Source organism: Protopterus annectens, chromosome 6.part0 (genome assembly GCF_019279795.1).
Source record: "Protopterus annectens isolate FY-2018-M chromosome 6.part0, PAN1.0, whole genome shotgun sequence".
In the NCBI taxonomy this organism is placed as follows: Eukaryota; Metazoa; Chordata; order Ceratodontiformes; family Protopteridae; genus Protopterus; species Protopterus annectens.
Genome location: NC_056737.1, coordinates 1,931,476,887 through 1,931,504,386, shown reverse-complemented (window position 1 = coordinate 1,931,504,386; position 27,500 = coordinate 1,931,476,887). Strand labels below are relative to the sequence as shown.

Here is a 27,500-nt window from a genome sequence, read left to right as displayed (position 1 = left end):
CAAACAGGTATATACCTGGGCTCCCCCATTTATCAATATGTTTGAAAGTCTTTGGTTCCAGTTTCCACTTGTGTGGGTCCATTAGATTTCTGCTTAGTTTGTCTGCAAATGTACTTAGTTTTACTGACAAGAATTGAGCCTGTAGATTCACTTGGTAGCTCAAGGCTGTGTTCCACAGAGCCGTGGCTAGTCTGCAGAGGGGGTATAAGTGGGTTCCCCCCCTGCTTATGTACCACATAACAGTGGCATTGTCTTTACCAATAATTGTCCTGGAAGAATGTGGTCTTGAAGGCTGTCAGAGCATTATGTACAGCTAAAATTTATTTTTGATTGATATGCAGGTGCATTTGACTTGGGTTCCATTTGCCCCGAATGTACTTCCCTGCCAGGTGAGCCCCTCCATGCATAGTCTGATGAGTCTGTTAGGGTTTGGGCAGCAGGGGGTAGAGTGAATGGTAGACCTTTGTTTTGATGGCAGGCCTCTGCCCACCAATGGAACTCTAACTGTAGGCAAGGAATGATATGAATTATTGCTTCTAGATCCTGAGAATGTTGGCACCACAGGCTTTTTAAATACCATTGTAGTTTCCTCATATACAGTTTTGCATATGGAATTAGTAGAATGCATGAGGCCATGAACCCCACAAAGGCTTGCAGTATTTGCTTTGCAGATAGCAGGGTTTTCGTGGCCATTAGTTTAAAGTAAGTTGTCAAATTAATTTGTTTCTCTGGCGTGAGGAAAGCCATCTGGGAAGTTGTGTTCAAGCTTGCTCTCCGGACTATCATTTGCTGTCAGGGTACCAGATGTGATTTCTTTTCGTTTATGGTGCATCCCAGACAAGATGGCAACTTTTGTACAAATGACAGATGATTTAAATGTATGTCCTGGCTTTGTCTGAATTAGACAATCGTCCAGGTATGGGTATACTTGAATATTTCTTTGCCTGCAAAATGCAATAACTGGAGCTAGGCACTTTGTGAATACCCTGGGCGCAGTAGATAAGCCAAAGGGCAGTGCAGAGAACTGATAGTGCATGCAGCCTGCTTTGAAGCGTAGGCATTTTCTGCAAGATTCCCCGATAGGGATGTGCAGGTAGGCTTCCTTTAAATCCAGTGTTGCCAACCAGGCATCTTTGCCTATCATGGGAACAACTGGTGAAGAGTTAGCATCTTGAATTTTGGAATCACCAAAAAGGTGTTTAGGATAGAAAGGTCCAGGATAGGACACCATGAGTTGTCTTTTCTGGGTACCAAGAAAAATCTTGAGTAGAAACCTTGTCCCTTTTACTCTTCTGGTACAGTCTGAATAGCCTTTAATCTTAACAGAGAGTACTTACTTTTGAGCCTCTTCCCATTGATTTGGGGGTAGATCTGGCCAACCGTTTGGAGTTGGTAACATGTGGAAGTGAAATATGTATCCTTGGGGAAACTGTTTAAAACCCATTTGTCCTGGGTAATGAGTTCCCAGTTTTTTGCTTGCAGAGCACTCTTTCCCCCTAAAACAGCAGTCAGTTGAGAAGTGCTTGGAAGTTTTAAAGTTAAGTCGTTGAGACAGCTTACCATGGGGGGTGGGGGGAGTCTAATTTGGAAGTGGGAGCCCCCCCACTGCTTAGTCCTGTGCGTACCCTGGGACTGAAGCCTGGGTGTTCTGCTGGTTCTGGGTCTGAACTGAGAAGGCCTGGAAGAGGCAGGAAAGGACCAATTTTTTGAGGGCCAATGCCTACTAAATTTTGGAGGCTGCACTTGTAAGAATCTTTAACAGTTTGCATAGATTTAGCTTTTTCCTCCATCTTTTTAAGAACAACTTCTGCTTTGTTGCCAAACAGGCAGTCCTGATTTAAGACCGCATCCAGCAATTTAGTTTTAACATGATCTGGCAAAGATTGCTTCTTAAGCCAAGCATGCCTTCTAAATACAGACCCGGTGACAGCAGCCCTGCAAGATGCCTCTAGTGAATCAAAACCACACTGCAAAGTAGGTTTTCCAACCTATTCAGCAGGATGCATTAAATCCTGTAAATCCTTATTTTCAGCACAATCAGGAATTAACATAATTTTCTGTTTAAGCAATCCAGTAATATGCTGCTGATACTTTAACATATGAAACTGGCAATTTAAGGCTCTGATGGCCAAGGTTGCACAGGTGTATACCTTCTTACCCCATCTATCCAGGGACCTGGAATCTCTATCAGAAGGCAATAGTAGCCCTTTGGTCCCTGTGAAATGGTCTTAGGATCCGCAGTGGGATTTTTGAAAAAGGAACTTGTGAGAATCAGGAACCCTGTAATATCCATCAGGTTTTCTGGGAGCAGGAGGTAAAGAGTCAGGGGCCAAGCTAGATTCCGAAAAGGCATCGACAACAATGTCCAGCACAGGAGGGATAGCTAAAGGCCTGTGTTGGGGAAGGAGTAAGAAATCTCAAAGCCTCTTTTTAGAATCAAGAGTAATCATGGCTTTCCCAGTGAAAAAGCTCCCTAAGAGTATGCAAGGTTTCACCAAAAGAAAAATCCTCTGGGGGAGAAGCAGAGGGAATTGAGTCCTCTGCATCAGAATCCTTATAGGTAGATAAGGGTAAATCCTGGACATCGGTGGAGACAGAAATTTCAGAATCCTGGTCAGAAGTATCATAAGCAAATTCAGTCCTAAGTGTCTTAGAGGGGGAAGGCTGGCTTACCCTGATTAAAGTAATAAAGTCTTCAGCCATTCTTATTTGTTTTTTTAGGCATAGAGGCCTGACCATGTGGTCTAGGCATCTGTTTCCTAGGCATGGTTCGAGGTTTAGGCCTTGAAGAAGAAGATGGTGTCTGTTTAATATGCAAGTCAGTAGGCCTGAATACACCCTCAGAAGCCGGTGCCTGCACAGCAGCTCCGGACCCATCCAATGTAGACATCTGCAGGTTCCACAGTTGAAGCATCTCATGGCATACCGGACTCCGAATGGGTCTCAGTAGAGGCCTGCAAATCTGAAGTAGTGTGCATCAGGGGCTGCGAAAGCACCTCACCGAGTACCAGCAAACTGCGACTGGCTTAGGAGAAGTGTTGACAGCTTTGGACCTAGGCAGGTGTTTTTTCGGAAGGTCAGTAGTCGGGTGACTTACCGAAGACCTATCTGGATAATTGAACAGAATACAAAAATATTTAGAAGTGAAAATATACCGATGAATAGTTCTTGGTTTAAATAAGGCACAAAACAGACAGCGAGGTATGTCGTGGTCAGGTCCTAGGCAATGGAATACAGTACGAATGAAAATCATTGAGGTATTTGCTTTCCACAAGCAATACAATTATTGACTTTTACTGACATTGATTTAGAGCAAGAAAAAAAAGTTCCCCCAACGGGGTACTCGGCTTTAGTTGAAAACTTCGGTTCTGAAACGAAAAGTTCAAGAGTTCGCTGACAGGCACTTGCAAACTGCTTCTGCTACGCACTGATGTAATGGTGTCAGCTGCATGCTTTATACCCCTGATTACCTGACGTCACAGAAGACTGAGACAGCAACAGACGCAGGACCCAAGACTTGACAATCAGGCCGACTGAGGGCTACTGCAAGCAGATAACCCAAATGTGATGACTGCAACAGTGAAACACAAACATCTGAAAGTGCATAGATCCTGCCTGAAACGTAGAAATTTCCTGCAAGATTCCCGGATAGGGATGTGCAGGTAGGTCTCATTTAGGTCTAGGGTGACTTACCAAGCATCCTTGGAAAGCATAGGAAGAAGCTGCTGAAGGGTGAGCATCCTGAATTTTATCACCAGAAAGGTGTTTAGAATGGATAGATAGAGGATTGGGTGCCAGATGCCCTCTTTTCTGGGTATCAGGAAGAGTCTGGAATAGAAGCTTTGGCCTATCTGTTCTGCAGGAACATGCTGTATTGCCCTCATGGAGAGAAGGGTCTGCCCACTGGTTTGGAGGGAGGAAGACCTGGTAACTCTTCTGGGGTTGGCAGTGTGGGGAAATCAAATGTATCCCTGGGACACTATTTTGAGGACCCATCAGTCGTTTGTAATAGAGGCCCAGTTGCTTGCATGGAAGGAGAGTTTTCCTCCTAGGGGCACAAGCAGGTGGGCAGAGGTAAGAGGTTGAGGTGTAAAGTCATTGCGAGTTCTTACCGTAAGGGGGGGGGGGGCTTTGCACTCCCTGATTTTGAAGAGGAGGAACTCCATTTCTTAGATCTCTGCATTCCCTGTGGCTGCTGTCTGGTGGGGTCTGCTTCCCCTGGGTCTGGGCTGAGCTGGCCTGGAGGGGGCAGGAAAGGACCAGTGCTTGAAGGGGCAATGCCTACTGAACCTCGGAGGCTGGACCTGTAAGAAGTCTGCATAGATTTAGCTTTTTCTTCCATCTTTTTCAAGATCTCTTCTGCCTTGGTGCCAAATAAACTGTCTTTGTTCAGTGGTGCGTCCAATAATTTGGATTAGACATGGTCTGGCAAGGTCTGTTGCTTAAGCCAAGTGTGCCTTCTAAAGGACAGAACCAGTGACTACTGCCCTGCAAGATGCTTCTACAGCGTCAAAGCCGCATTGCAAGGTGTGCTTACGTTTGTGGAGTTGCATGGTATGCTGCTGATATTTCAGCATGTGGAACTGACAATTTAATGCTCTAATAGCAAGAGTAGCAGAGGTGTATACTTTTATCCCAGGTGTCTAAAGCTCGGGAATCCCTGCCTGGGGGGGTGAGATTCTTAGCGGAGGTTGCTTTAATTCCTTTAGGTCCTTGAGAGATAACCTCTGGGTCAGCAGTAGGATTTTTGCAAAGGAATTTGAGCCAGAGACTCTGTAGTACCAGTCAGGTTTCCTGGGAGCAGGAGGAAGGGTGTAAGGAGTCCAACTGGATTCCATAAAAACATCCACAACATCCAGGACAGGAGGAATGGCCAAAAGTCTGTGCTGTGGTAAATCTAAGAATTCCCAGAATCTCTTTTTGGACTGAGGATAGTTTTGACATTCCCACTGGAAATGCTCCCTTAAAGTATGAGAGGTTTTCCCAAATGAAAAATCCTCATGTGGAGAGGCAAAAGGAATGGATTCCTCTGCATCAGAATCCTTCTAAGCAGAGAGGTTGCATGTCTTCATATTCAGAAGCATCAGAGTTAGACTCCTGTTCATATAAAACTACTGGGGACAAGTCTCTTTTGGAAGGGATGGCCTGGCTTCCCCTAATAAGCATAATAAGGTCGGTCCTTCCACCATTTTAAGCATTTGAGATTAAGCTAAGGAAGCAGGTGCCTGAGCTTGAGTTGTCATTTATACCCTGGGCCTTAGAACCTCTGTAGTTTTAGAAAGAACTGAAGACGCGAAAGAAGTTGGTCTGTGTCAAGTATCGGTAGTGCGAAGTGCTTCCTCGGAAGCCGGTGCCTGCTCAGCAGCTCCGGACCCATCCAAGGTAGAGACATCCACAGGATCCTTTGTTGAAAAAGAGTCTCGTGGCATACCGGACTCCGAAAAGGTCTCAGTAGCAGCCTGCAAATCCACAGAAGAGGGCTTCAGGGGCTGCAAAAGCACCTCACTGAGGACCACAGAAGTGACTACTATGTTAGCGGAAGTGTCGTTGGTAGTTTTGGACCTGTGTGGTCTGTCTCTGTCTTTATCCTTGCGTTTTATCGGAAGATCAGTAGTCTGATGGCTTACCGAAGCCATATTGGAATAGAGGACTGAGAGCGAAAATATCTAGCTACAATAAGGGCCCGAAAACGTATAGTTCTGGCATTGAGCAAAGCACAAAAGTGACAGGGAGGGACGTCGTGGTCTGGGCCTAAACAGGTGACGCAGTAATGGAAGTCTTGGTGTGGTACTTGCTTTCCACAGGTAACTTTCTGACATTGGTTAGAGCAAGAAAAAAAGATCCCCAACGGGGCATACTTAGCTTTAGAAGACTTCAACTTCAATTCAGAAATGAAAACTCCGGTAGTGGCCGACCGGCACTCGTGTGAACTGCTGCTGCTTCGGGCTCCTTGGCAGGAAAGACTGATGCAATGGCATTGGCTGCTTGATTTTATACCACTGATGACCTGACATCAGTCCTGGAGCAACAGCAACAGATGCAGAAATACTAAGCCTCTGGCATTCGGGCTGACTGAGGGCTACCCCTGGCAGGATAACCCAAATGTGAGGACTGCAACAGTGAAACACGAAGAACATCTGGGGTTTTGCTGTGGAGTGAGGCATTATAAGAGAGGGAGGAGTTTGAGACTCGGATCATATGTCTGAGAAATGTTTGGCTTGGATCCGATGCCAGATCTGAAGATCCACTCGTAATGCATAAGGAAATGAACATCAGATCACCCAAGTACAGAAACATCTGGCCAAAAACCAATGTTCACCTCTGGTAAATTGCGATATAAACAGAAATCCTCTAGCAATAAACAAACACGCAGTTCTTGGTTTCTTTTTCAAAAGGGAAACTTAAATGTGAAATGTTACACCTTTTGACCCACAAAAACCTCTTATTTTGTTAAGCATGCCTGAAGTTTCTAGCTTTAAAACTGATTTCTCAAAAGTGCTTACCTGGTCTCAGGATGTGATGCTACACACTGGAGCAAGGCAAGAGCATTACATACTCTGTTTGACTGATGTGCTGTCAGTGTTGGAGGGTTTATAGATGGATAAATATTTACTATTTCCTGTTAAAGAAAAATTCAAGACTAGTTAAATTACAGGAAACTTCTTATCTTAGAAGAATGGCTACTTTTATTGTTATTCATTTTTTTTGAGTGGTTATAGTCCCACCAAGCTTATGGCTGTTTTTAGGAAACACCAGATCTACTCATTTACAGAGACAAAAACAAAAGAGGCTAAATACACAGGAAAAAAGTTATGCACTTACCACAATGCTAGATTATTTTATTCATGTCTGCCCAGCATAAGTGTATCCTTGATTTCTTACCTAGTATATTAGCAGTGGGTTTTGATACCAAGTCTTGTATTGTTAATAAAAGTCCTTTAAGGACAGTTTTATGTTAAGAATGGTTGTTGACAATTTAGATATAAAAAAATACTGTACTGGATAACTGGAATATCCAAGAGGTAATCCTGAACTATACTTTAAACTTATGGCCCACATTTCGTTTACAAAAAAATCCAAGACTAAGCAATATTTTGAATTTGGAAACGCTGAAGTACCTGGTGTTTTTACCAATAAACCTAAAAAATGTACAAATGTGTATTTTGTAGGGCATGTAATTTTATTATGGAAGGATCAAATATTTCATTGTTTCCGATTTAAACTGTACTGCCCAAGGTTTAGTACATATTGCTTTTTGTCCCTCATGTGAGGTGTTCTACGTTGGTATGACTACACACAAGTTGTCTGAGAATCAGAGAGAATTTATACAGTATTAAAGCATAAGATGAATGTAACACTTTAAAGTTCTAAAACTAATACACACCTTAGAATGTTGAACGGTTTTAGAATGTGTCCCTTCAGTTTATTGGGGGCGGGGAATACAAAAATGTTGGAAAAATGGGAAGCCAAGTGGCAAATTTGCAAGCTGATAAATGTCATTTAATCCAGGGAATTTAATATCAAATGCTTACCTGAAGGACAATAACTACATGAGATAACTGTACGATGTTCGTTACTGGCTGACTTATTTAAAAAAACTGTGCGCCTCTTTTTTCAATTGTATTCCAAGGAAGTCCTGTATCGGACAAAAGCACTTAATATTAAAGACCATCTTGCTATTTTTTGGTGCAATTTTTTTTTAAATTTTAAGTGGTCATGGTTTTCACCTGGCCTGGCTCAGGTAGTGCATTTTATTTTACAAGTCAGAGGTAGAGGGATGAAAGGCCTGCCTGAGTGGATTAGAGGAGAATCTAGCCACCAAAGCAAATGCCAACTACTGGTACTGGTTATTAGAATCTGTTTGCAAAAATGGAGAAGCAGAGATCACCGTTTGTAGAAACCATTGGAATACTCTCATATAGCAATGTGCAAACTGAACCACTAATAATGGCGCCACCATCTATCCCAGAACCATGAGAACTAGTGTGGCAGTCGGGGATGCAACTGAGTTTGCACTGCCAGTGTCAAAAGTCTGAATTCTGTCCGGCAGAAAAAAACTATAGATTTGGTAATGTCCAACTGACAGCCTATGAAGAGTCTTCTCTGAATCAGTTGACAACTTCACTTCTGGAAGCTTACTGAAATTCCCTAAGGACAGACAGCCTGAGCAGATAGAATTTCTCAGAGGCCAGAACCTATTGTGGGAGCAGACAGGAGTCAGTCGTCCAGGTATGGGAAACACCTGTAGTCCTGGAGACATGGGTGAGGTGCTAAAAAGAACAGTTGTGTACACAACATAAATGTAGATGTTAAGAGTGTATTCACTGTTGCAGTCATTACATTTGGGTAGAATCCTAAAGCTATAGTTGGGTGGATGGATTTGTGCAGCATTAGGAGCAGCTATAAGACCCTGCAGGACAGCAGTGGCAAAGCCAGCTCTGGATTTAGAGAAGAGTAATAAATGGTAATGTTTGGTGAACGTATGAACTGAGCTCCAATTCGCAGCTTCTAGACTGTCTCTGGTAGGAACCCCTCTGAGAAAGGCTGCAGAATTAGATGCAGCCCTGATGGAATGAGATCTGATGCCCTTGGGGACAGGTTTGCCATGATGCATATAGCAGAAATGAATAGAATGGCTTATCCATTTGGAGATGGTCTGCTTTGAAATAGCCTTTCCCTCTGCACCTGCAGCAAATGCCACCAACAGTTCAGACTTTAAAGATTTTGTCCTGTTTAAGTAGAATCTTGTGTACATCCAATGAATGCAGAATCCGCTCACCCTTGTTCTGTGGATTGGGAAAGAAAGCTGTCAGATGAATGGTCTGATTAACAGACCCACTGGATACCACCTTAGGCATGAAGGATGGATTGGTCCTGAGAGCCACCCTGTCCGGATAAAAAACAATGAAAGGCTCCACTGCCATAAGAGCCTGTAATTCTGAAATTCTTCTAGCTGAAGTGACTGCTAAAAGAAAAGCTGTTTTCCAAGAGAGACATTTTAGGTCTGCAGTAGCAGCTGGCTCAAAAGGAGGTAGAGTGAGTTTTTCTCAAACAAAATTGAGGTTCCATGCAGGAGTTAGTGCTCTCCTGGGAGATCTTAAATTTTTGGCCCCTCTGAGATACTGCTTTAGCAGAGGATGAGAGAAGAGGGGAGGTTCTGTGTTGTAATGAGCTGAAATGGCAGACGCATGGATTTTTATGGAAGAAAAAAAGATAGGCCCTTGTGAAGCATCTCTGTTATGTATTGCAGAATTTGAGGAATATTGGGCATTGCTGTGCTTATTCCTTGTGCTTGGTTCCAGGCACAGAATCTTTTCCATTTGTCAGCATAACATTTTCTAGTACTTGGCCTTCTATCCTCCAAAATGACATCCAAAGGCTTGCTGAGAGATCCCAAGGGTGAAATTGGTTGATTAGCCACGCTGCAAGATTCAAAGTTTGTAGCGGAGTGGGCAGAATTTGGTAGTTCTGCTGAGACAGTAGGTAAGGTGTCCGAGGCAGGTGCCACGGCGGAAGGTGCGACACATTGCGCAGGAGCGGGTACCAGTGTTGGAGAAGCCAGTCTGGAGCAATCAGAATTAATTTTTGGTTTGTCCTGTCAGACTTTTAGTAGGACTTTGCAGAGCAGAGGCAGAGGGGGAAAAATAGAGATGGATAGGTTTTTCCAGCTGAATGATAGAGCATCCACTTTCCAAGCTTTTCGTGATTAATTCTTGTGCAGAATTTGCCCAACTGATTAGATCTCTTTGCCTCAACCCAGAACTAATGTCTGGGATCCCCCATTTGCGTGTCAACCTGCTGAAAACTTGTGGTTCCAGTTTCCATTCATGTGGGTTCATAAGATTTCTGCTTAGTTTGTCTGCCAGAGTATTTAGCTTTCCTAGCAGGAATTGAGCTTTTCGATGTATTTGATAAATCAACACCGTGTTCCACAATGCCATGGCTAGTCTGCAAAGGGTTTAGGAATATGTACCCCCCTGCTTATGTACCACATGACTGTGGTGTTGTCTGTCTTTATCAGTAGTTGTCCTGGATGAAGGTAGTCCTTGAAGGCTATCAGAGCATTCGGTACAGCTAGCATCTCTTTCGGATTGATATGTAGGTGCATTTGATTTGGGCTCCATTTGCCCTGAATGCATTTCCCTGCCATATGCGCCCCCCAAGCATAGTCTGATGCGTCTGTAGTTAGGGTTTGGGCGGCAGGGAGTGGAGTGAATGTCAGTACCTTATTTTGATGGCAGGCCTCTGCCCACCATAGGAACTCTAGTTGCAGGCAAGCTATGATAGGCTGCGACAATGTTGACTCCATAAACGTTTTAGGTACCATTGAAGTTTCCTCATATGCAGTCTTGCATATGAAATTAGAAGAATGCAGGAGGCCATGAATCCCAAGGCCTGCAGAATTTGTCTTCCAGACAGCTGGGTTTTTGTGGCCACCTGTTTGAAGCAAGTCATAGGTTCATACTAGGCTATCTGCCCTAGGGCATTTATAAGCCTAGCCAGTGTGTTTGGCTTTCGCCACCCATTTTAAATTAATTTTGCTATGCCCTTTTTCGAGGTTAGTATACTGTGCCTCTGACAGTGACACAGAAGTGATACCCGGGGTAAACCTACGATCTCCCATCCACTCATCAAGATTCCTCTTGAAGAGAGAGTCAATGAAGGACTCTGCCTAACCTGGACTGGGATTTTATTCCAGAGTGAAGGGAGCCTCTGGGTTATGAATCTGTCCCTCCAGCATGTCCTATTTATTTCAGTGCTGAGGTTCAAGTCTGTCGAGCACGTAGCTCGATGGCATTTGGATTTTGAGGTGCAGCATGTCCATTAATTCCGGGCTGGACATTGCTTTATACGTCAGGCACAGATCGCCTCTGAAATAGACGGTATGCCACTGAGTAGAGCTGGAGTTTCTTTAACCGGGCAGCATATGGCATCTGTTTGAGCCCTTTGATCCTCTTGGTGAGGTACTTTAGGGGTCTTTCCAGTTGCTGCAGGTGTCTGGTAAGGTACATCCCAAAAGGGGCACTGTACTCAATTATGGGCCTGATGAGGGATGAGTAAAGAGGCACGATGACCTCCCCTGATTTAGATGTGAATCCCTTCATGATTAGGTGGGCTATATAAAATGTTTTTCTAACCACTTTGGCCACGTGGTTGTCAAATGAGAGATTGCTATCAACTTGGGTCCCCAAGTCCCTAATTACATCTTCTGTACTTAAAGGATTACCACCTATGTGGTAATTTGTGGGCACTTTGTTTTTGCCAAAGGGGATGACTATACACTTTTTGGCGTTTAGCTTGAGGCCATGGCTCTGGCATCAGTTGTCCGTTTCTATGAGGCCCTTTTGGAGGATGCTTGTGTCGGCTGGAGAGTTGATTATGGCGCCCAGTTTGCAGTCATCTGCAAACTTGGTCAGCCACAGTCCTTCCGTGTTGGCCTGTACCTCCAAGAAATATATAACGAACGAGAGGTCCCAGGACTGAGCCTTGTGGGACACCACTTGTAACTGGATTGGAGTCTGACATGGCTCCAGCAATTCTGGCCATGTGGGTTCTGTCCTTGAGCCAGTTTGCAACCCATCTAGTGACATAGGGGTTTATATTCAAGCTGTCAGCTTATCTATAATGCCCGTTTCGTATTGTATCGAAGGCTTTTGCGAGGTCCAGGTAGGCTGTGTGGACCACCTTCCCCTCGTCAATGGCCTTGGTGACAGTTTCAAAGAAATCGACCAGGTTTAAGAGGCAGGATCTTCCCTTAAAGGCAATCTGGGTAGGATCCAGTGTCTATAGGTCCCCAATATCTTTATGATGTCCATGATGATCCTTTCCATAGCTTTGCAGACCAAGCTAGTCAGGCTTATGGGGCGATAGTTTCCAGGATCCATTGAGGCACCACCATTGTGGAGAGGGACCACTGTTGCTGTACACCACTCTTTGGGTACATATCCTGTAGTAAGGCTGAGATTGAACAGTAGTTTTATGTTTGGGTTTAGCTCTTCTTGGAGTTCATGTAGGACGCAGCCCGGGACACCGTCTGGTCCCACTGATGCTGTGTTCTTTGCTTTGGAGAGGGCGGCTCTTACCTGAGCATCTGAGATGTCAGGGGGGCAGCACTCTGCTGGGATAGATATTTGCCCTTTTGGGGGGGGGTGGAGTTTACACTGAACCTGTCAGCTAGGATGTTGGCAATGTCTGTGGGTTCGTTTTTTTTTTTTTTTTTTTTTTGTCATTTTGGACTAATTCTGAGCATATCTGGGAATTCCACCCAGGTTCCTAACATAACTAAAGAAAGTCTTGTGATTATCCCTAGTGTCCTGTGCAATTTTTCTCTCGAAGCTGGCCTTAGACTATTTTATGAGTGCCCGTAGTTTTTTGCTAATACTGATCAGAGATGCCTTCCCTTTTTGGGATTTTGCTCTATCATGTAGTAGCTTCCTCCTTCTATTGTATAGTTTGTTTATGGCTGGGGTCCACCAGACAGGACGTCTGCCTTTGGAGGATTGGGTCTTGGTTTTATTTGGGATTGCATGATCCATGCATTCCTGAAGGTGTTCATAGAATGCGTTTATAAAGGATTCTGCGGTCTGGGCCGTATTTTCCACAGGCCCGGGGGCTTTGAAGGATTCCACCTCGGTTTTGAGGAGTGTGAAATTTGCTTTAGAGAAGTTTTTCACTGTTTTTTGGGCAGGGGGTGGGGTCGGGATGTGAACATCCAGTGAGATTAGTTTATGGTCTGATCTTACCAGTGAGGGATACACTTCTGGTCTGGAGCATAGAGTCCCCATGTTGGTGATGATCAGGTCCAGTATGCTTTCCCCTCTTGTAGGAGTTGTAACAAGTTGTTCCATAGCATTTGAGTTTATAAATTCTAGGAACCTTTGGGCTAGGGTGCTGGAGCTAGAGTAATGCTCCCAGTCTATGTTTGGGTAGTTGAAGTCGCCCAATATAATGGTGTTTGGAGAGACCTTCATATTTTCCAGTGTTCTCAGGAAGGCCGAGTGGGGTTCCTGGGTTTGGGAGGGTGGTCTGTAGCAGGCTATAAACTGGAAGGCAGTTTTACCCACTGTTAGTTGCACATGGATAGTCTCTGATGCTTCGTGCTGTGCCACCAACCTAGAGGTGTGGATATCTTTGACGAGTATTGATACTCCCCCTCCTTTTGTGGTTTGGTCCAAGTTTTGGGGCCGAAAAGCATGGTATGAGGTAAAACCTGCTAGTGCTGGGGTGCTCTCGGGAGCCTTGAACCAGGTTTTTGTTACTGCACAGATATCGATGTTCTCCATGCTAGAGAGAGTTTTGAGTGCATGCATCTTGAGGTTTAGACTTCTGGCGTTGAGTAGCATTACTCAGTTTCTTATCCCTTGTGATACCTATGGAGGTGGGTTTGTCTTTTGAGCCTTGCCTAAAAAAGGCACCATGGGGGTAGCAAGAGCCTTTGCCAATATCCGAAAGCCCAGGGGTGACAGGTGCATTTGCTTTTCTGGTGCAACGCAAGTCATCTGGGCAGTTGTATTAAAGCTTGCACCCAGGAATGTAATTCTTTGAGAGGGTATCAGTTGTGATTTCTTTTCATTTATGGTGTACCCTAGACAAGTTAGAACCCTTTTTACAAATGCCAGATGCTACAGAAGAGTGTCCTTGTTTTCTGCCTGAATTAGGCAACTGTCCAGGTATGGATAAATCTGAATATTTCTATGCCTACAAAAAGCAATTACTGGTGCCAGGCACCCTGTGAAGGCCCTGGGGGCAGTAGATAAGCCAAAGGGCAGTGCAGAGAACTGGTAATGCAAGTAGCCTGCTTTGAAGCAGAGGTATCTTCTGCAAGATTCCCTGATTGGGATTATGCAGGGATTATGCAGGTAAGCCTCTAAAGTCTAGAGTTACCAACCAGGCAGCTTTCCCTAGCATAGGTAGTATCTGTGGAAGTGTCAGCATCTTGAATTTTGGAGTGTCCAGAAATGTTTTTAGAATGGATAAGTCCAGAACTGTACAGCATGATTTGTCTTTTCTGGGTACCAGGAAAAGTCTTGAATAGAAACCTTGTCCCGTTTCCACTTCTGGTACTGCTTGAATAGCCCCCATATCCATGAGGGACAAAACTTGTTTCTGGGCCTCTGCCCACTGATTTAGAGGCAGATCTGGCCATCCACTTGGGATTGGCAATGTGTGGAAATGAAATCTGTATCCCTGGGATACTATATTTAAAACCCATTTGTCCTGGGTAATCAGTTGCCAGTTTTGTTCATGAAGTGCCAGTTTTCCCCCAAAAGGGGCAGCCAAAAGGTAAGTGCTTGGTGATTGTAGTGGAAAGTCACTGAGACTTTTTACCATTGGGAGGTAACTTGTTGCTTCCAGTTTTGGAGGTGGAGGCACACCATTGTTTTGTTCTAAAAGTTCCTTGTGACTGAAACCTGGAGCCTTTGGAAAGTCTGGATTTGACTTGAGCGGCTCTCGTGGGAACTGGAAAGGACCAGATCTTAGTAGGCCAGTGCCTACTAAATCTAGGTGGCTGCACTTGTAAGAAACCTTTCACAGTTTGCATAGATTTAGCTTTACCTTCCATCTTTTTTAAAACTTCTTCAGCCTTATTACCAAAGAGATTGTCCTGTTGTAAAGGAGCATCCAACAATTTTGCTTTAACATGGTCAGGCAGATTTTGCTCCTTGAGCCAAGCATGCCTTCTTATCACAGATCCAGTAACAGCAGTCCTGCAAGAGGCCTCCAAAGAATCAAAACCACATTGCAAAGTATGTTTTCCAACTTGTTCAGCTGAACGTAATAAATCCTGTAACTCTATTTTCCACACTGAGATCAACATAAGTTTCTGCTTAAGTAAACCCATGACATGTGGTTGATATTTAAGCATATGAAATTGACAGTTTAAAGCAGAGATTGCCAAGGTTACAGACGTGTAAACTTTCTTACTCCATCTATTCAGGGCCCTGGAATCTACCTGAAGGGGTAGGACTTTTAGCCGTAGAGGCCTTAACGCCCTTGGGACCCTGAGAAATGGTTTCCAGGTCAGCAGTAGGGTTTTTGAAAAGGAATTTGTGGGAGTGAGGATCTCTGTAGTATCGGTCTTGCTTACTAGGAGCTGGAGGCAGGGAATCAGGAGTCATACTGAATTCTGAGAAATCATCATCAACAATGTCTAGAACAGGAGGAATAGCCAAAGGCCTATGCTGAGGAAGGAGAAGAAAATACCCAAGTCTCTTTTTAGATTCAGAGAAATCCTGACATTCCCAGTGGAAGTGTTCCCTTAAGGTGTGCAAAGTTTCTGCAAAAGAGAAATCCTCAGGGGGAGAGGCAGAAGGGATGGAATCCTCTGCAACACAATCCTCATAAGTAGGTATAGATAAATCCTGTTCAGATGAAGAATCAGAATAAATAGAAACCTGATCTGAAGATTCATAGTCTGTTCCTTGCCTAGGCCTCTTAGGAGGGGGATGGGTACCCCTGATCAAGGTAATTAAACCTTCAGCCATTTTGAGCATTTGTTTTTAGGCATTGGGGCCTGTACACGTGGCCCAAGCAATGTTTATTTATTTATTTATTTTTTTAGACATAGTAGATTTTGGCCTTAGTTTTGAAGATGGCGTTGGTTTAATACACAAATCTTTAGGCCTGAAAACACCCTCAGAAGCTGGTGCCTGCTCAGCAGCTCCGGACCCAACTAAGGTACAGACATCCGCGGGTTCAATACTTAAAGCATCGCGCGGCATACCGGACTCTGAATGGGTCTCAGTAGAGGCCTGTGGATCAAAAGTAGTGGGTATTTGGCTACGAAAGTGCCTCACTGAGTACTGGCAAACCGGCGACTGGCTTAGTAGAAGCATAGTCGGTTTTGGACCTAGACGGTCTGAGTTTTTTTTAGGTATTCCGGTAGTCGGATTGCTAACAGACATTTATGGATAGTTAAATCTTGAACCAAAATATCCAGAAGCAAAAATACAGACGTTTAATCGTGCATTGATTAAATTTAGCACAAATCTGACAGCAAGGCACGTTGTGGTCAGGGCCTAGGCAAGGAACACAGTACAAATGAAAATCCTTATGAGGTATTTGCTTCTCACAAGTAATGCAATTATTAACTTTTACTGGCATCAGTAAGGAGCAAGAAAAAAAAAAAAAAGTTTCCCCAACGGGGTACTTAGCTTTTAGTTGAAGATTTCTGTTCTGAAACTCAAATGAAAATTTCAGGAGTCGGCTGACCGGCACTTGCGAACTGCTTCTGCTTCGGGCACTGTGCGGCAAGAAAGACTGATGTAATGGTGTCGGCTGCATGTTTTATACCCCTGATGACCTGACATCATGGAAGAAGGGACAGCAACCGACGCAGGACCCAAGACTTTGTTAATCAGGCCGACTGAAGGCAACCTGCAGATTACCCAAATGTAATGACTGCAACAGTGAAACACTAAGAACATCAGCCATGCATTTTAAAAACACCCAAGGAAGCTGCGGAGAGACCAAAGGCAGGGCTCTAAATTTGGAAAGGCAGTCTTCCAGATGACGCAAAGCATTTCTTGGGTGCTTTTACTGTCTTTAGGTGAAAGCAAGCATGTTGGAGATCAACCAGGCACAAAGTTATCAGATTTGAGACAAGGCAAGATCTACTGCACCATGACCATCCTGAACGGGATCCTTCTCACATACTTGTTTAGGTGGCTGAGGTCCTGTTTTTTCAAGGAGCAAAAAAAGAATCTTGAATAAAAACCTGAACCTCCCTGGTCTGCTGGGACCTCTGGGATGGCTCTTTGCAGGGCTACAAGGTAATCTCTCTCCCTGCCACTTTTGCCTGATTGGGTGGAATGTCCAAGAAATAGCCTTTTTGGTTTTGGGGGTAATCAGAAAAAAGGGTATATTACAGCCTCTGGATACAAATAGCTTTGACCCTTTTATCCTGGGCGATATCTGTTTATCCAGCTGCATGGGAGGCTAAAACATCCCGAGACTTATCCACTGTTAGGGGTATTTTCAGAGAGAAATGGGTTTGTTGAGCCAAATCCCTCAGGAAATTACTGGAATGAGCGGTGTACTTCACAGTCCTTAGAGTGCCCAAAGCATACGCCCACTTGGCTAATTTACCCCTTGCCTGGTACTCTGTTAGGGGGGTGGACAGAGGCTGAACTGGTCAGCTCTTTCTTTGCTGCTGCCATAATAAATCAAAATCAAAGAGACTTTCCCAGTGCTGTCTGTCCTTGGGTGGTTCAAGAATCTTCTGGCTTTCATGGCACTGTCTCACACATCAGGCTCTTGCTATGACCTCCTTACCACCAGACTGATTAATTGGTCTGCCTGAGGGACCACCAAAGATGTTGATGGGGTTGAGCCACAGGCCTCACAGAATCTCCTGGTCTTCTTTAAGAGAGAGGAGGGGATCACTGGACCAAGATTCTCTCTGCTGCATAAGCTCCAAGATTTCTGCAAAAGGTGGGGACTAAAGTGAACCCTCTCCGTCAGAGTCAGTAACAGATAAACTCAGATGGGGAGTAGGAGCATCTCCTCTTACATGTTCTCTTTCTTGGTACATCAGGAAGGGTTGTTCCAACTCCTCAGAGGATTCTGCATATTGTGGTGCAGTAGCCAAGGCCTGCAGCTCAACTCTCACCCAAAGATGCTGGATGGGGCAAAGAAGAGAGAGAAGGAACACAGCAGATCCTAATGAGGTCTCTTTCTGCACTCCATGGAGATGCAATTGTCCCCATAACCTGTAAAATCATTCCAACCTCTGATAAATCTAAGGATGCCAGCTCAGTAACCAGGTGTGTTCTCCAGTGGAGAAGAAATTACTGGAAGCATAGAACGCAGCCCTGAAACAGAGATGGACAACCTCAAAGGCTGAAGTCACTGATGCCACCACAGGAGCAACAGGAGACAATTCCGAAGACAATGCCAAAATCTATAAGACAGTCCCAAGACTGCCTCTGCCCCAATAGAGTTGGAGTAAAGGGAGTCAGATTCAAGACCCAGTGTGTTAAATCTGGAGTCAAGGCAGGCACTGACCTTTGGTTTAGAATCTGCTCCGAAGCACAGATGTGTACTGGAGAATGAGCCTACAGCTGGGGCATAGAACCTGTGCCAACTATTTTTGGAGCTGAAGATAGGACTCCATTACAATCAGCATGTCTAGTCAAGCAATTCAAGTCCACCTCTGATGCACTCTTGTAGGACCTGAAGAATTTTGGTGAAAGTGGAAGGAGGCCGAGAAGGGATCCCCTCAGTTCTCTCACAGATAAGTGACATGCCCTTGAGGGAGTATTCACTCTAGGAGCTCTGGAGTCACTAGAGAACAGGCTGGGTTCCTATTCGCTCTAGGAGCTCTGGAGCCACTAGAGAACAGGCTGGGTTCCTAGCCATAGGGACATCCATACCTGACATTTTCAGAGCTGAAGATCATCCCAAAACATTAGCTTGTTGGACTCAAAATCCTTAAACAGATTCATCTGTAGACAAGGACGCCGCAGTGGTGCAGAGGTAGCGTTGTAGCATCACAGCAAGAGGTTCTTCAGTTCAATTCTTGGCTGGGGTACCTTCTGTGCAGTGTCTGCATGTCTTCCCGGTGTTCATGTGGGTTTCCTCTCACCTCAGAAAGAACATACATCTAGAGTGTTTCTCCCCAGGCCTCTGCTGAAATTTGGCTTTGTTCCAAGTCGGACCTTCCCGGTTAACAAACGTTAAAGAAAATATGATTTAGAAGGCACTGGATCCGGGATCAAAAGCTCCTTAATAATCAGTTTATTTTTTCTGTCCTCTAAAGATCAATCTTGGGCCACACACACAGCAAGTAGCACAGTCACACCAAAGTACAGTATGCACAATCCCAAGTGCCATTTCTTGAAAGCTTTTCTTCTTGTCCACAACAAAAAGTAACAGAAAATCCACGAATACTAACTCACAAAATACACCGTTACCACATGGGAGACTATCCTGCAACAAGTTTATCACAACAGCTACAAATTACAAAGGAAAAACAAAACACAAAAAGGAGCAATAAAGTTACATGCTCACCATAACGTTCTATCTTTGTTGTCCATTTTCCTTCAACTGTTGGGTTGGACCAGACTGTCGCTTCTTCTGGCATGTAGGATTCTTGAACTGTAAAGCTCCTCCCTTTACCTGTAATGCCCCAATAACATAACATACATCTCAGATCCAAGTTTGCTGCCCACACATTAACACAGTTGTGATAAATAAGAAAAGAAAAAGATGGAGCTCAAACAAGGAACACAGGTTCCTTCAATTCTTTTTGCTCTCTCCAGCAGTAGAATAAGGAGGGGGGTAGGTGGATCAGAAGTTTAAGAATGAAAATGGACAGATGGAACATTATGGTGAGCACCTAACTTTTTAATTTGACACCCATTTTCATTCATTCCTCAATAGTTGGGATACAGTCCCTAGCTACATAAATCCCAGGACGACTCAGGGGAAGGATATTCCGGACCACCGCTGAGAAAGGCTGCCCTTCCCCTGGAGACCAGATCCAATTTGTAATGAGCAATAAAGGTATTAGGATTAGCCCAAGTTCCGCACAGAAACTCTTTCCTTGTGAAAAACTAAATAAGGATGGTTAGAGGACAATGCCTTAAGTTCACACACTCTTCCAGCAGATGAAACAGTAGCTTTTAAAGCGTTTTCCAGGTCAAAAATTTAGACTGGATTTAGCCGAAGGTTCAAAGGGAGTCAAGGCCTAAAGTATGATGTTAAAATCCCAAGGAGGAGTAGGACCCTTTAATTCATTCTCTCCAAAGGAGCTCAGGAAGCTTGCACTGCAACTTCCAATGGGCGGAACCTACGACTTTTGACAGAATCAAATTATGTCCTCACAATTCAAACAAATAAAATCACATCTCTGAAACTACAGAGGTTTTAGTACAAATGGCAAAATCTTCAGCACAAAACTATTTTTATAGTGGTAGTATTCTTTAGGTTCTCGGTCTTAAACTGAATTTAATAAATCACAGTAAACAAACAGCTATTACATTTGTAATATTTTGTAAACAACTTACAATTTCTCAGCAACCACTCAAGTTATACACTTACTGTCCAGCAGGATTTTATTCATCTAGCCAACGGCTTTAAAAGGAGTTCTGTGTTTTGTTGAGATATTTAGAAAAATGTGAAAATTATATCTAGATATAAATCAATATCATAAAATCATTAATTATGTACTTAACATAACTAGGTATCTGTTGTCCTCTCATTCTGCTTCACGGATGGGTCAAAGACAACTGATGAGATTTTCTGAATTGTTTTTCTTCTATGAAGGTAGAAACCTAACGGTCTGAACATCCAAGGAATGCAACATATATTCCTTTGTTAGGATAGTCAGGAAAGAACACTGGTAACTGAATGCACTGATGTTAGACTGTGAACACTTTTGGCATGAATGATAGATTAGTACCGAGGGAAACAATCCTTGTGAAAAACACAAGGACGCTTAGATGAAAGTGCTTGCAGTTCAGAAAACCTATTTGCTGAGGTAATGGCCACGAGAAAAGCAGACTTCTAGGATAAATATATTTCAAATCACAATCACTAGCCAGTTCAAAGGGTTTTTTTTTTTTTTTTTTTTTTTTTTTTACCAGAGTCAAACCTTGCAGGATGATCGTCAGATCCCACTGAGGTGTTGGGTCTTTGATGGGAGGTCTAAGAAGAAAAAACTTTCATAAGGCAGTACATAACCTAGTTGAAGCAATAGATCCAGAAGATAATCCTGACTGAAAACTGGATATGGCAGCTAACTGGAGCTTAATAGTGGGGAAACTATAACCTTCTGTAAAGGCTCATAAAATGAAAGGACTGAAGAAACAGGCACCGAGAAAGATCAATGAGTTGATAAGCAGCCCAAATAAAGAATCTTCTCCACCTGCTTTTATATACATTCTTGGTGGATGCTTTCTGGGAAGCTAGAATGACAACCTTGACTGGCAAGGAAAACCTGGTCCCTCTTGCAATTATGGGAACTGGAGAAACAAAGCGGTTAACTGAGTGTGGGGAGATCTGGGTGGAATGTAGTAGCGTGGCATGAGTTAAGAGGTCCGGTTTGGGTTCCAGTATTCATGGAGGATCTCAGGTGAGTACAGAGGAAGTGGAACCAAATTTGATGAGGCCAAAAGGGGGCAATAAGGATCACTGTGCTCTTCAATTGTTTGGCTTTCTGAAGAAGATTTGGGATAAATGGCAGCGGGGGTAAGCATAAAAGTAGACCAGAGGGCAATAAGACTACAGCCTCCCTCAGGGAGCTCCCTGAAAGTGGGATCAGAGCGAAATAGCTATTTGTTGTGAGGAGAAGCAAAGAGGTTGCAGCAGGAGGTGACCCCAAAAGTCAAATATCTTGTTCACTACCAGATAATTGAGGGACCGCTCATGAGGGATCAGAATGGACCTGCTGAGCCTGCCTGCCAATACGCTACTTCTCTCTGGTACAGGTGTTGCAATTATTTATTTATTTTACATTTGTTGACCGGGATAGTCTGACTGAAAGCATGTCCATTTTCAGCGGAGGCCCAGGGAGAAAAGCTCCAAGGGTAAGCAGATACAGCATTACATAATACCAGCATTACATATTACAGACTATTTACAGAGATTACATAAGTAAGCAAGTTAAACAAGTTCCACAGGTTACAGTTAATCCTGAGCACAAGTCAGGATTAAATTAAATTACACAGTAAACTGGTTAACAGATTTTTACACATTCTAGAGAGAGTTAGCCAGGCTTGATACATTGACATAGCCAGTTAAGTGACAAATGTTGTTTGAGTCTAGTTTTAAAATTGATCTAAAGTGTATAGTAAGGTAATATCAGCTGGAAGAGAGTCCCAGGATCTACTTAGAGTTTACAAAGAGAGAATCACCGGCTGTGTTATTAATTTTGCTAGTCTGAATTAGTAGTTTGTTAGAGGATCGAAGCGGTCTAGGATTGTTATAGGGGGTGATAATATTTTTAAGTGCAGGAGTATTGTCTGGATTAGAGAATTTTATAGGCCATAATCAGTTGGTTACACTGGATTAGGCTGGGTAGTTCAAGCCACCCAAGCTGATTTAGATTGATGCAATGATGCGTCCTAAAAGGCAGCACAGTGGCAAACCTGGCAATGTGGTTGTAGCAAATTGAGAGTTTAAGGACAGTCTTGTTTAAATTCGATAGTAGAGGGGATGCATACAGAAGGGTTGAAAGAAGGTGAGAGTGAGCTATGGCAATTTTAGCTGGAGGGGTTAGGAAGGCTTTTATTCTGTAAAGTGACCCTAGTTTTTTATTGATGGTTTTGATAGTTTGGTTAACATGTAGGTCAAATTTTAGATTAGATTATTGTCTATGATGACACCTAATAGTTTTGTAGATGGGTCAGGGGAGATTATTGTGCCATCATTTGATTTTATGGTAAAGGTGAAAGCGGTAGACCTACATGCTGGTGAAAATAGCAGCATTTTACTTTTTTGGGGATTTAGGATCAATGGTGCCCAGAGGGAGATAATCCTGAAAAACTTGCAACAAGAGGACTGCTCATCTCTAGAACACGGATATGGAATCTGGTCACATGGTGAGTCCATGTGCCTTGGAGCATCTTCCCCTCCAAATGCCCCCCCCCCCCCAAGGTGGAGAGAGTCCATGATCACTGCGGCTATTGCAGGGGAAAGGGTGAAAGGTCTGCAGACAGTTTGGAATGAATCCACCAGTCTAGAGGAGTTCCGCAAATACTGGTCAACCTGACCGGAACGGATGGGGACTGGTGTAGAACAGACCATTTAACAACCAGTGTCCACTGTAGAACACACATATAGTATCTGGCTAAAGCCATCAAGATTATAGCAGCTACCATAGATCTCTGCGCCCGTAGAATCAATCTGGCAGGAGGACAGGGATGAGGGTGGTATAGCCTGAACAGTCACCATCTGGAACTTCTCTTTCTTTACATATACATGGAGTATACTTAGATCCAAGATAGTCCTCAGGTTCCCTGCTTTCTATAGCAGAAAAAAGAAATGGGAGTAAGTTCCTAATCCTCTCTGCTTAGCTAGGACCCAGTATTTTTCTGACTTCTAGAACTGCCAACTCCCTCTGGCTGGGAGCAACATCAGGGAGTTTCTTTTGAATTTTTGGAAGGGTTAGAGAAAAGGGAATGTAGTAGCCACTGGATATTATGCTTTACACCCAAGCATTTAATTTGGGACCAAGCACCTGAGTGCAAGGAAAAACAGCCCCAAACTACCTCCAAAGCTGGACAGTCTGGCAGCACTTCAGGAATGTTAAAAGGACTTGTTGGAAAATGGTTCCCTGAAGCCCTGGTTTTGCAGGCCCTCTTCTGACTCTAGGGTGTCATCTCCCATTAAAGCCCCCTTCTCTGCCTTTGGAGGGCTACTCTCTTTTATGATCAGGAAAAAAATTTAGGACTTTCAGGATCAAGTCCTTTTAGCCCCTCCGATTCCTTGAGTAGGTTTGTTGAGGTTTGGAAAAATGATCCACATGGCAGAGAAGGTCTTACCTTTGTGCTCGCTGCAGGTCAGGGTGTCTGATGGTCCAAACAAGGAAGAACCATCAAAAGGGGAGTTGAAAAAAAGATGGCTTCAAGGATCTGCAAAATCACAAAGTCTCAACCATGCAGGTCTATGTATCGCAATATCAGTGCCAACTGCCGTTGAGGATCCTTCTGCTGAATGGAAACTAGCTTCATGGAAGAATTTGCCAGGGAAGTAAGAGCGGTCAACTTCAGAGAAATCTTATCAAGATCCTCCTCAGGCATGCCAAGGACTAGAGTTGCATAATTAGGTCTCTCTGTGAGCAAATAAAATGTGCAAAGTATGAGCTCCAAGTGAAAAAGTCACCGAACCAAAGGTGCATTTCACAAACCTGTCCAGTGCTTAGGACTCCCCATTTAGCAGATGGACAGTAGAGCTATGATGCTGCAAAGTCTTTCATCACAACTGTTGCCACCACCATAGCATCAACTGGGAAGCCCTTACTCCAAAAGGTTCTATTTTTGTGAGGGGAGGTAATGTCTGGGTGCTTTGGTACTGGCTCTATTGTGCCCATCTCCTTTCAGGCCTAATGGGCAACAAGATCAACAAGAGCGTCCGCCAGGGGGACTACCCAAGATGTAGATGGGCTCACCCAAAAGGCCCTCAGGAATATGGATTCCTCAGAAGGGTTTTTGGATGACCAGCCACCTCTTTCCAATTTCCAAGATGTCTGCAAAGGAGACCTTGTCCGGTAGAGATTTGGGAGACCCTTCTCCCTTTTAATAGTCCGTACTGTTGGTATCCATCTCCTCTTGCACTTTCGCTTCCATGTGATCTCTTCAATGGGTTATTCAGGATAGGAGTTGGAAGATGAAAGGGCCACCTCAGGTAGAAGGGTCTGGAGGTACCTAGAGACAGGCTGACCCTGGACAGAAATGGAAGTTTCAAGACTGATCTGATGCAGGAACACGGGGAGGAGCAGAAATCAAAGGGCCCAAATGCTCTGCCTGCAGAGAAAGCCTTTCCCAAAACTCAGAAAGCCAAAAGGTCCAGGGACACCTCTCCCCAATCCCTTGGGGCTGGCATCCTGCAAGAAGGCAGGAGTACCTCAGAACCTTGATTCTCTAGCAGAACTGCTCCCACACTGTCAAGATCAGAAGCTCCAAGGGAAATGGAAAGCTGCAATAAAAATCAGAGCCAAACCTAGGCCCTCAGATCTGTTCGCAGGCATCATGGATCCAGGACTCACTCTGATCAGAGGATCTCTGAGCAGAGGTAGTCAAGGTCACGGTCAAAGTGAAGAAGCAGAGGTCCTCTGATCTGACCCCCTCATAGGACTGCTGTTCTGGGGCTTTGAAACTGCTTGTCCAATCGGGGAAGAAAACTAAGTGACATACCCACACTGATCCAGGAAGAGATAGAGCTAGAAGTAACCCCATCAGGATAGGAGCCTTGATAATGGACCTAACCATTTTGTCCATGTCATACGATAGGCTTCTAGGAGATCTGGAAGAAGACACTGAAGAGGCTTGTGAATGCCTAGGAATTTGAATAATCTTAGTTGGCACCGTGGGAGACGCTGATCTAATAGACCTCCTGGGCGACTGAAACCTAGACTCCAGATCTCGGGATTTCTGAGGCTGAGGAGCCGTTTGAGAGCCTGGACCAGATTCCTTAGGATCTGAAACAGTAGGAAGTAAGAGGGTGAGATGGTGGAGTTGGGGGTGACTTGGAGGACTCTGGTTTAGAAAAAGGCCTGCTCAGAGCAGTCAAGTCTACCGGATCTGAAGCAGCAGACACTGATCTCTGCTTCAATATTCTCTGATCAGACTCTTGGGTAGATTTGCAGGAAGCTCCAAAGACATCCATATAGAGGTGCTTCTTAGCCACAGAACACTGCAAACCCTTACAGGAGGGTTCAGCCCCTGAAGAAGATAAAGGAGAAGGCAGAAAACCCTTAAATATTAAATTTTTTTTTTCTTGACTGAATGGTGCAAGGATTGATCCCTTCGCAAATTTTACAAAGGGAATCAAAGCGGGCTGCTCCTAAACAATAAATGCACTTCCCATGTGTCAGTACACACACACACACACAGAAAGAAAGACACACACACACAGAAAGGACACACACAGAAAGAAAGACACGCAGAAAGACACACACACAGAAAGACACATGCATGCACACAGAAAGAAAGACACACACGCAGAAAGACATGCAGAAAGAAAGACACACAAAGACACGCATGCACACAGAAAGAAAGACACGCATGCACACAGAGACACACACAAAGAAAGACACGCATGCACACAGAGACACACACAGAAAGAAAGACACGCATGCACACAGAAAGACACACAGAAAGAAAGACGCACACACACACAGAAAGAAAGACACGCATGCACACAGAAAGGAAGAAAGACGCATGCACACAGAAAGAAAGACGCATGCACAAAGACACGCATGCACACAAAGACACACGCATGCACACAAAGACACGCATGCACACAGAAAGAAAGACACGCCATGCACACAAAGAAAGACACGCATGCACACAGAAAGACACACACGCATGCACACAAAGAAAGACACACGCAGAAAGAAAGACACGCACAGAGACACACAGAAAGACACAGAAAGACACAGAAAGAAAGACACACGCACACAGAAAGACACACACAGAAAGACAGACACAGAAAGAAAGACAAAGAAAGACACACAGAAAGAAAGACAGACAGAAAGACGCACAAAGAAAGAAAGACAGAAAGACACACAAAGAAAGACACTCACAAAGAAAGACAGAAAGAAAGACGCACAGAGAGAAAGACACACAGAAAGAAAGACACAGACAGAAAGACACACAGAAAGACATACACGCAGAAAGAAAGACACATGCAGACACACGCACGCAGAAAGACACACGCATGCACACAGAAAGACACACAAAGACACAGAAAGACAGAAAGACACAGACACACACACAGAAAGACGCGCACACAGAAAGACGCACACACAGAAAGACACACACAGAAAGACACACACAGAAAGACACACACACAGAAAGACACACACACAGAAAGACACACACACAGAAAGAGAGAGAGAGACAGAAAGACACACAGAAAGAAAGACACACACAGAAGAAAGACACACACAGAAACAGAGACACAGACACACAGAAAGAAAGACACAGAAAGAAAGACAGAAAGACACAGAAAGAAAGAAAGACACAGAAAGACAGACACACGCAGAAAGACACACAGAAAGACATACAAACAAAGACACACAGAAAGACACAGACACACACACAAAGACGCACACACACACAAAGATGCACACACACACAAAGATGCACACACACACAAAGATGCACACACACACACAAAGATGCACACACACAGAAAGAGAGAGAGAGGGAGAAGCACACACACACACACAGAAAGAAACACACACAGAAAGAAAGACACAGAGAGAGAGAGAGAGAGAGAGACAGAAAGACACACACACACAGAAAGACAGAGAGAGAGAAAGAAAGACACACACACAGAAAGAAAGACACACAGAAGAAAGACACACAGAAAGAAAGACACACAGAAAGAAAGACACACAGAAAGACACACAAAGACACACAGAAAGAAAGACACACAGAGAAAGACACACAGAAAGAAAGACACACACACACACAGAAAGAAAGACACACACACACACAGAGAAAGAAAGACACACACACACACAGAGAAAGAAAGACACACACACACACAGAGAAAGAAAGACACACACACACACACAGAGAAAGAGACACACACACACACAGAGAAAGAGACACACACACACACAGAGAAAGAGACACACACACACACAGAGAAAGAGACACACACAGAGAAAGAGACACACAGAGAAAGAGACACACACAGAGAAAGAGACACACAGAAAGAAAGACAGAAAGAAAAAGAAAGACACAAAGAAAGACAGACACAGAAAGAAAGACACAGAAAGAAAGACAGACACACAGACACAGAAAGAAAGACACACAGACACACAC

The 27,500-nt window shown here is 44.1% G+C and overlaps 1 protein-coding gene across 1 annotated transcript in view; it reads right to left on the bottom strand.

Annotated features, from left to right (window-relative positions):
• CNOT9 (CCR4-NOT transcription complex subunit 9) overlaps positions 1–27,500 on the bottom strand; it is an 824,888-nt gene that overhangs the window by 552,497 nt on the left and 244,891 nt on the right. Inside the window, exon 3 of the mRNA XM_044075238.1 lies at positions 6,504–6,619. Within this exon, the coding sequence (XP_043931173.1) occupies positions 6,504–6,619 (116 nt within the window). The remainder of the gene's footprint in view (positions 1–6,503; positions 6,620–27,500) is intronic.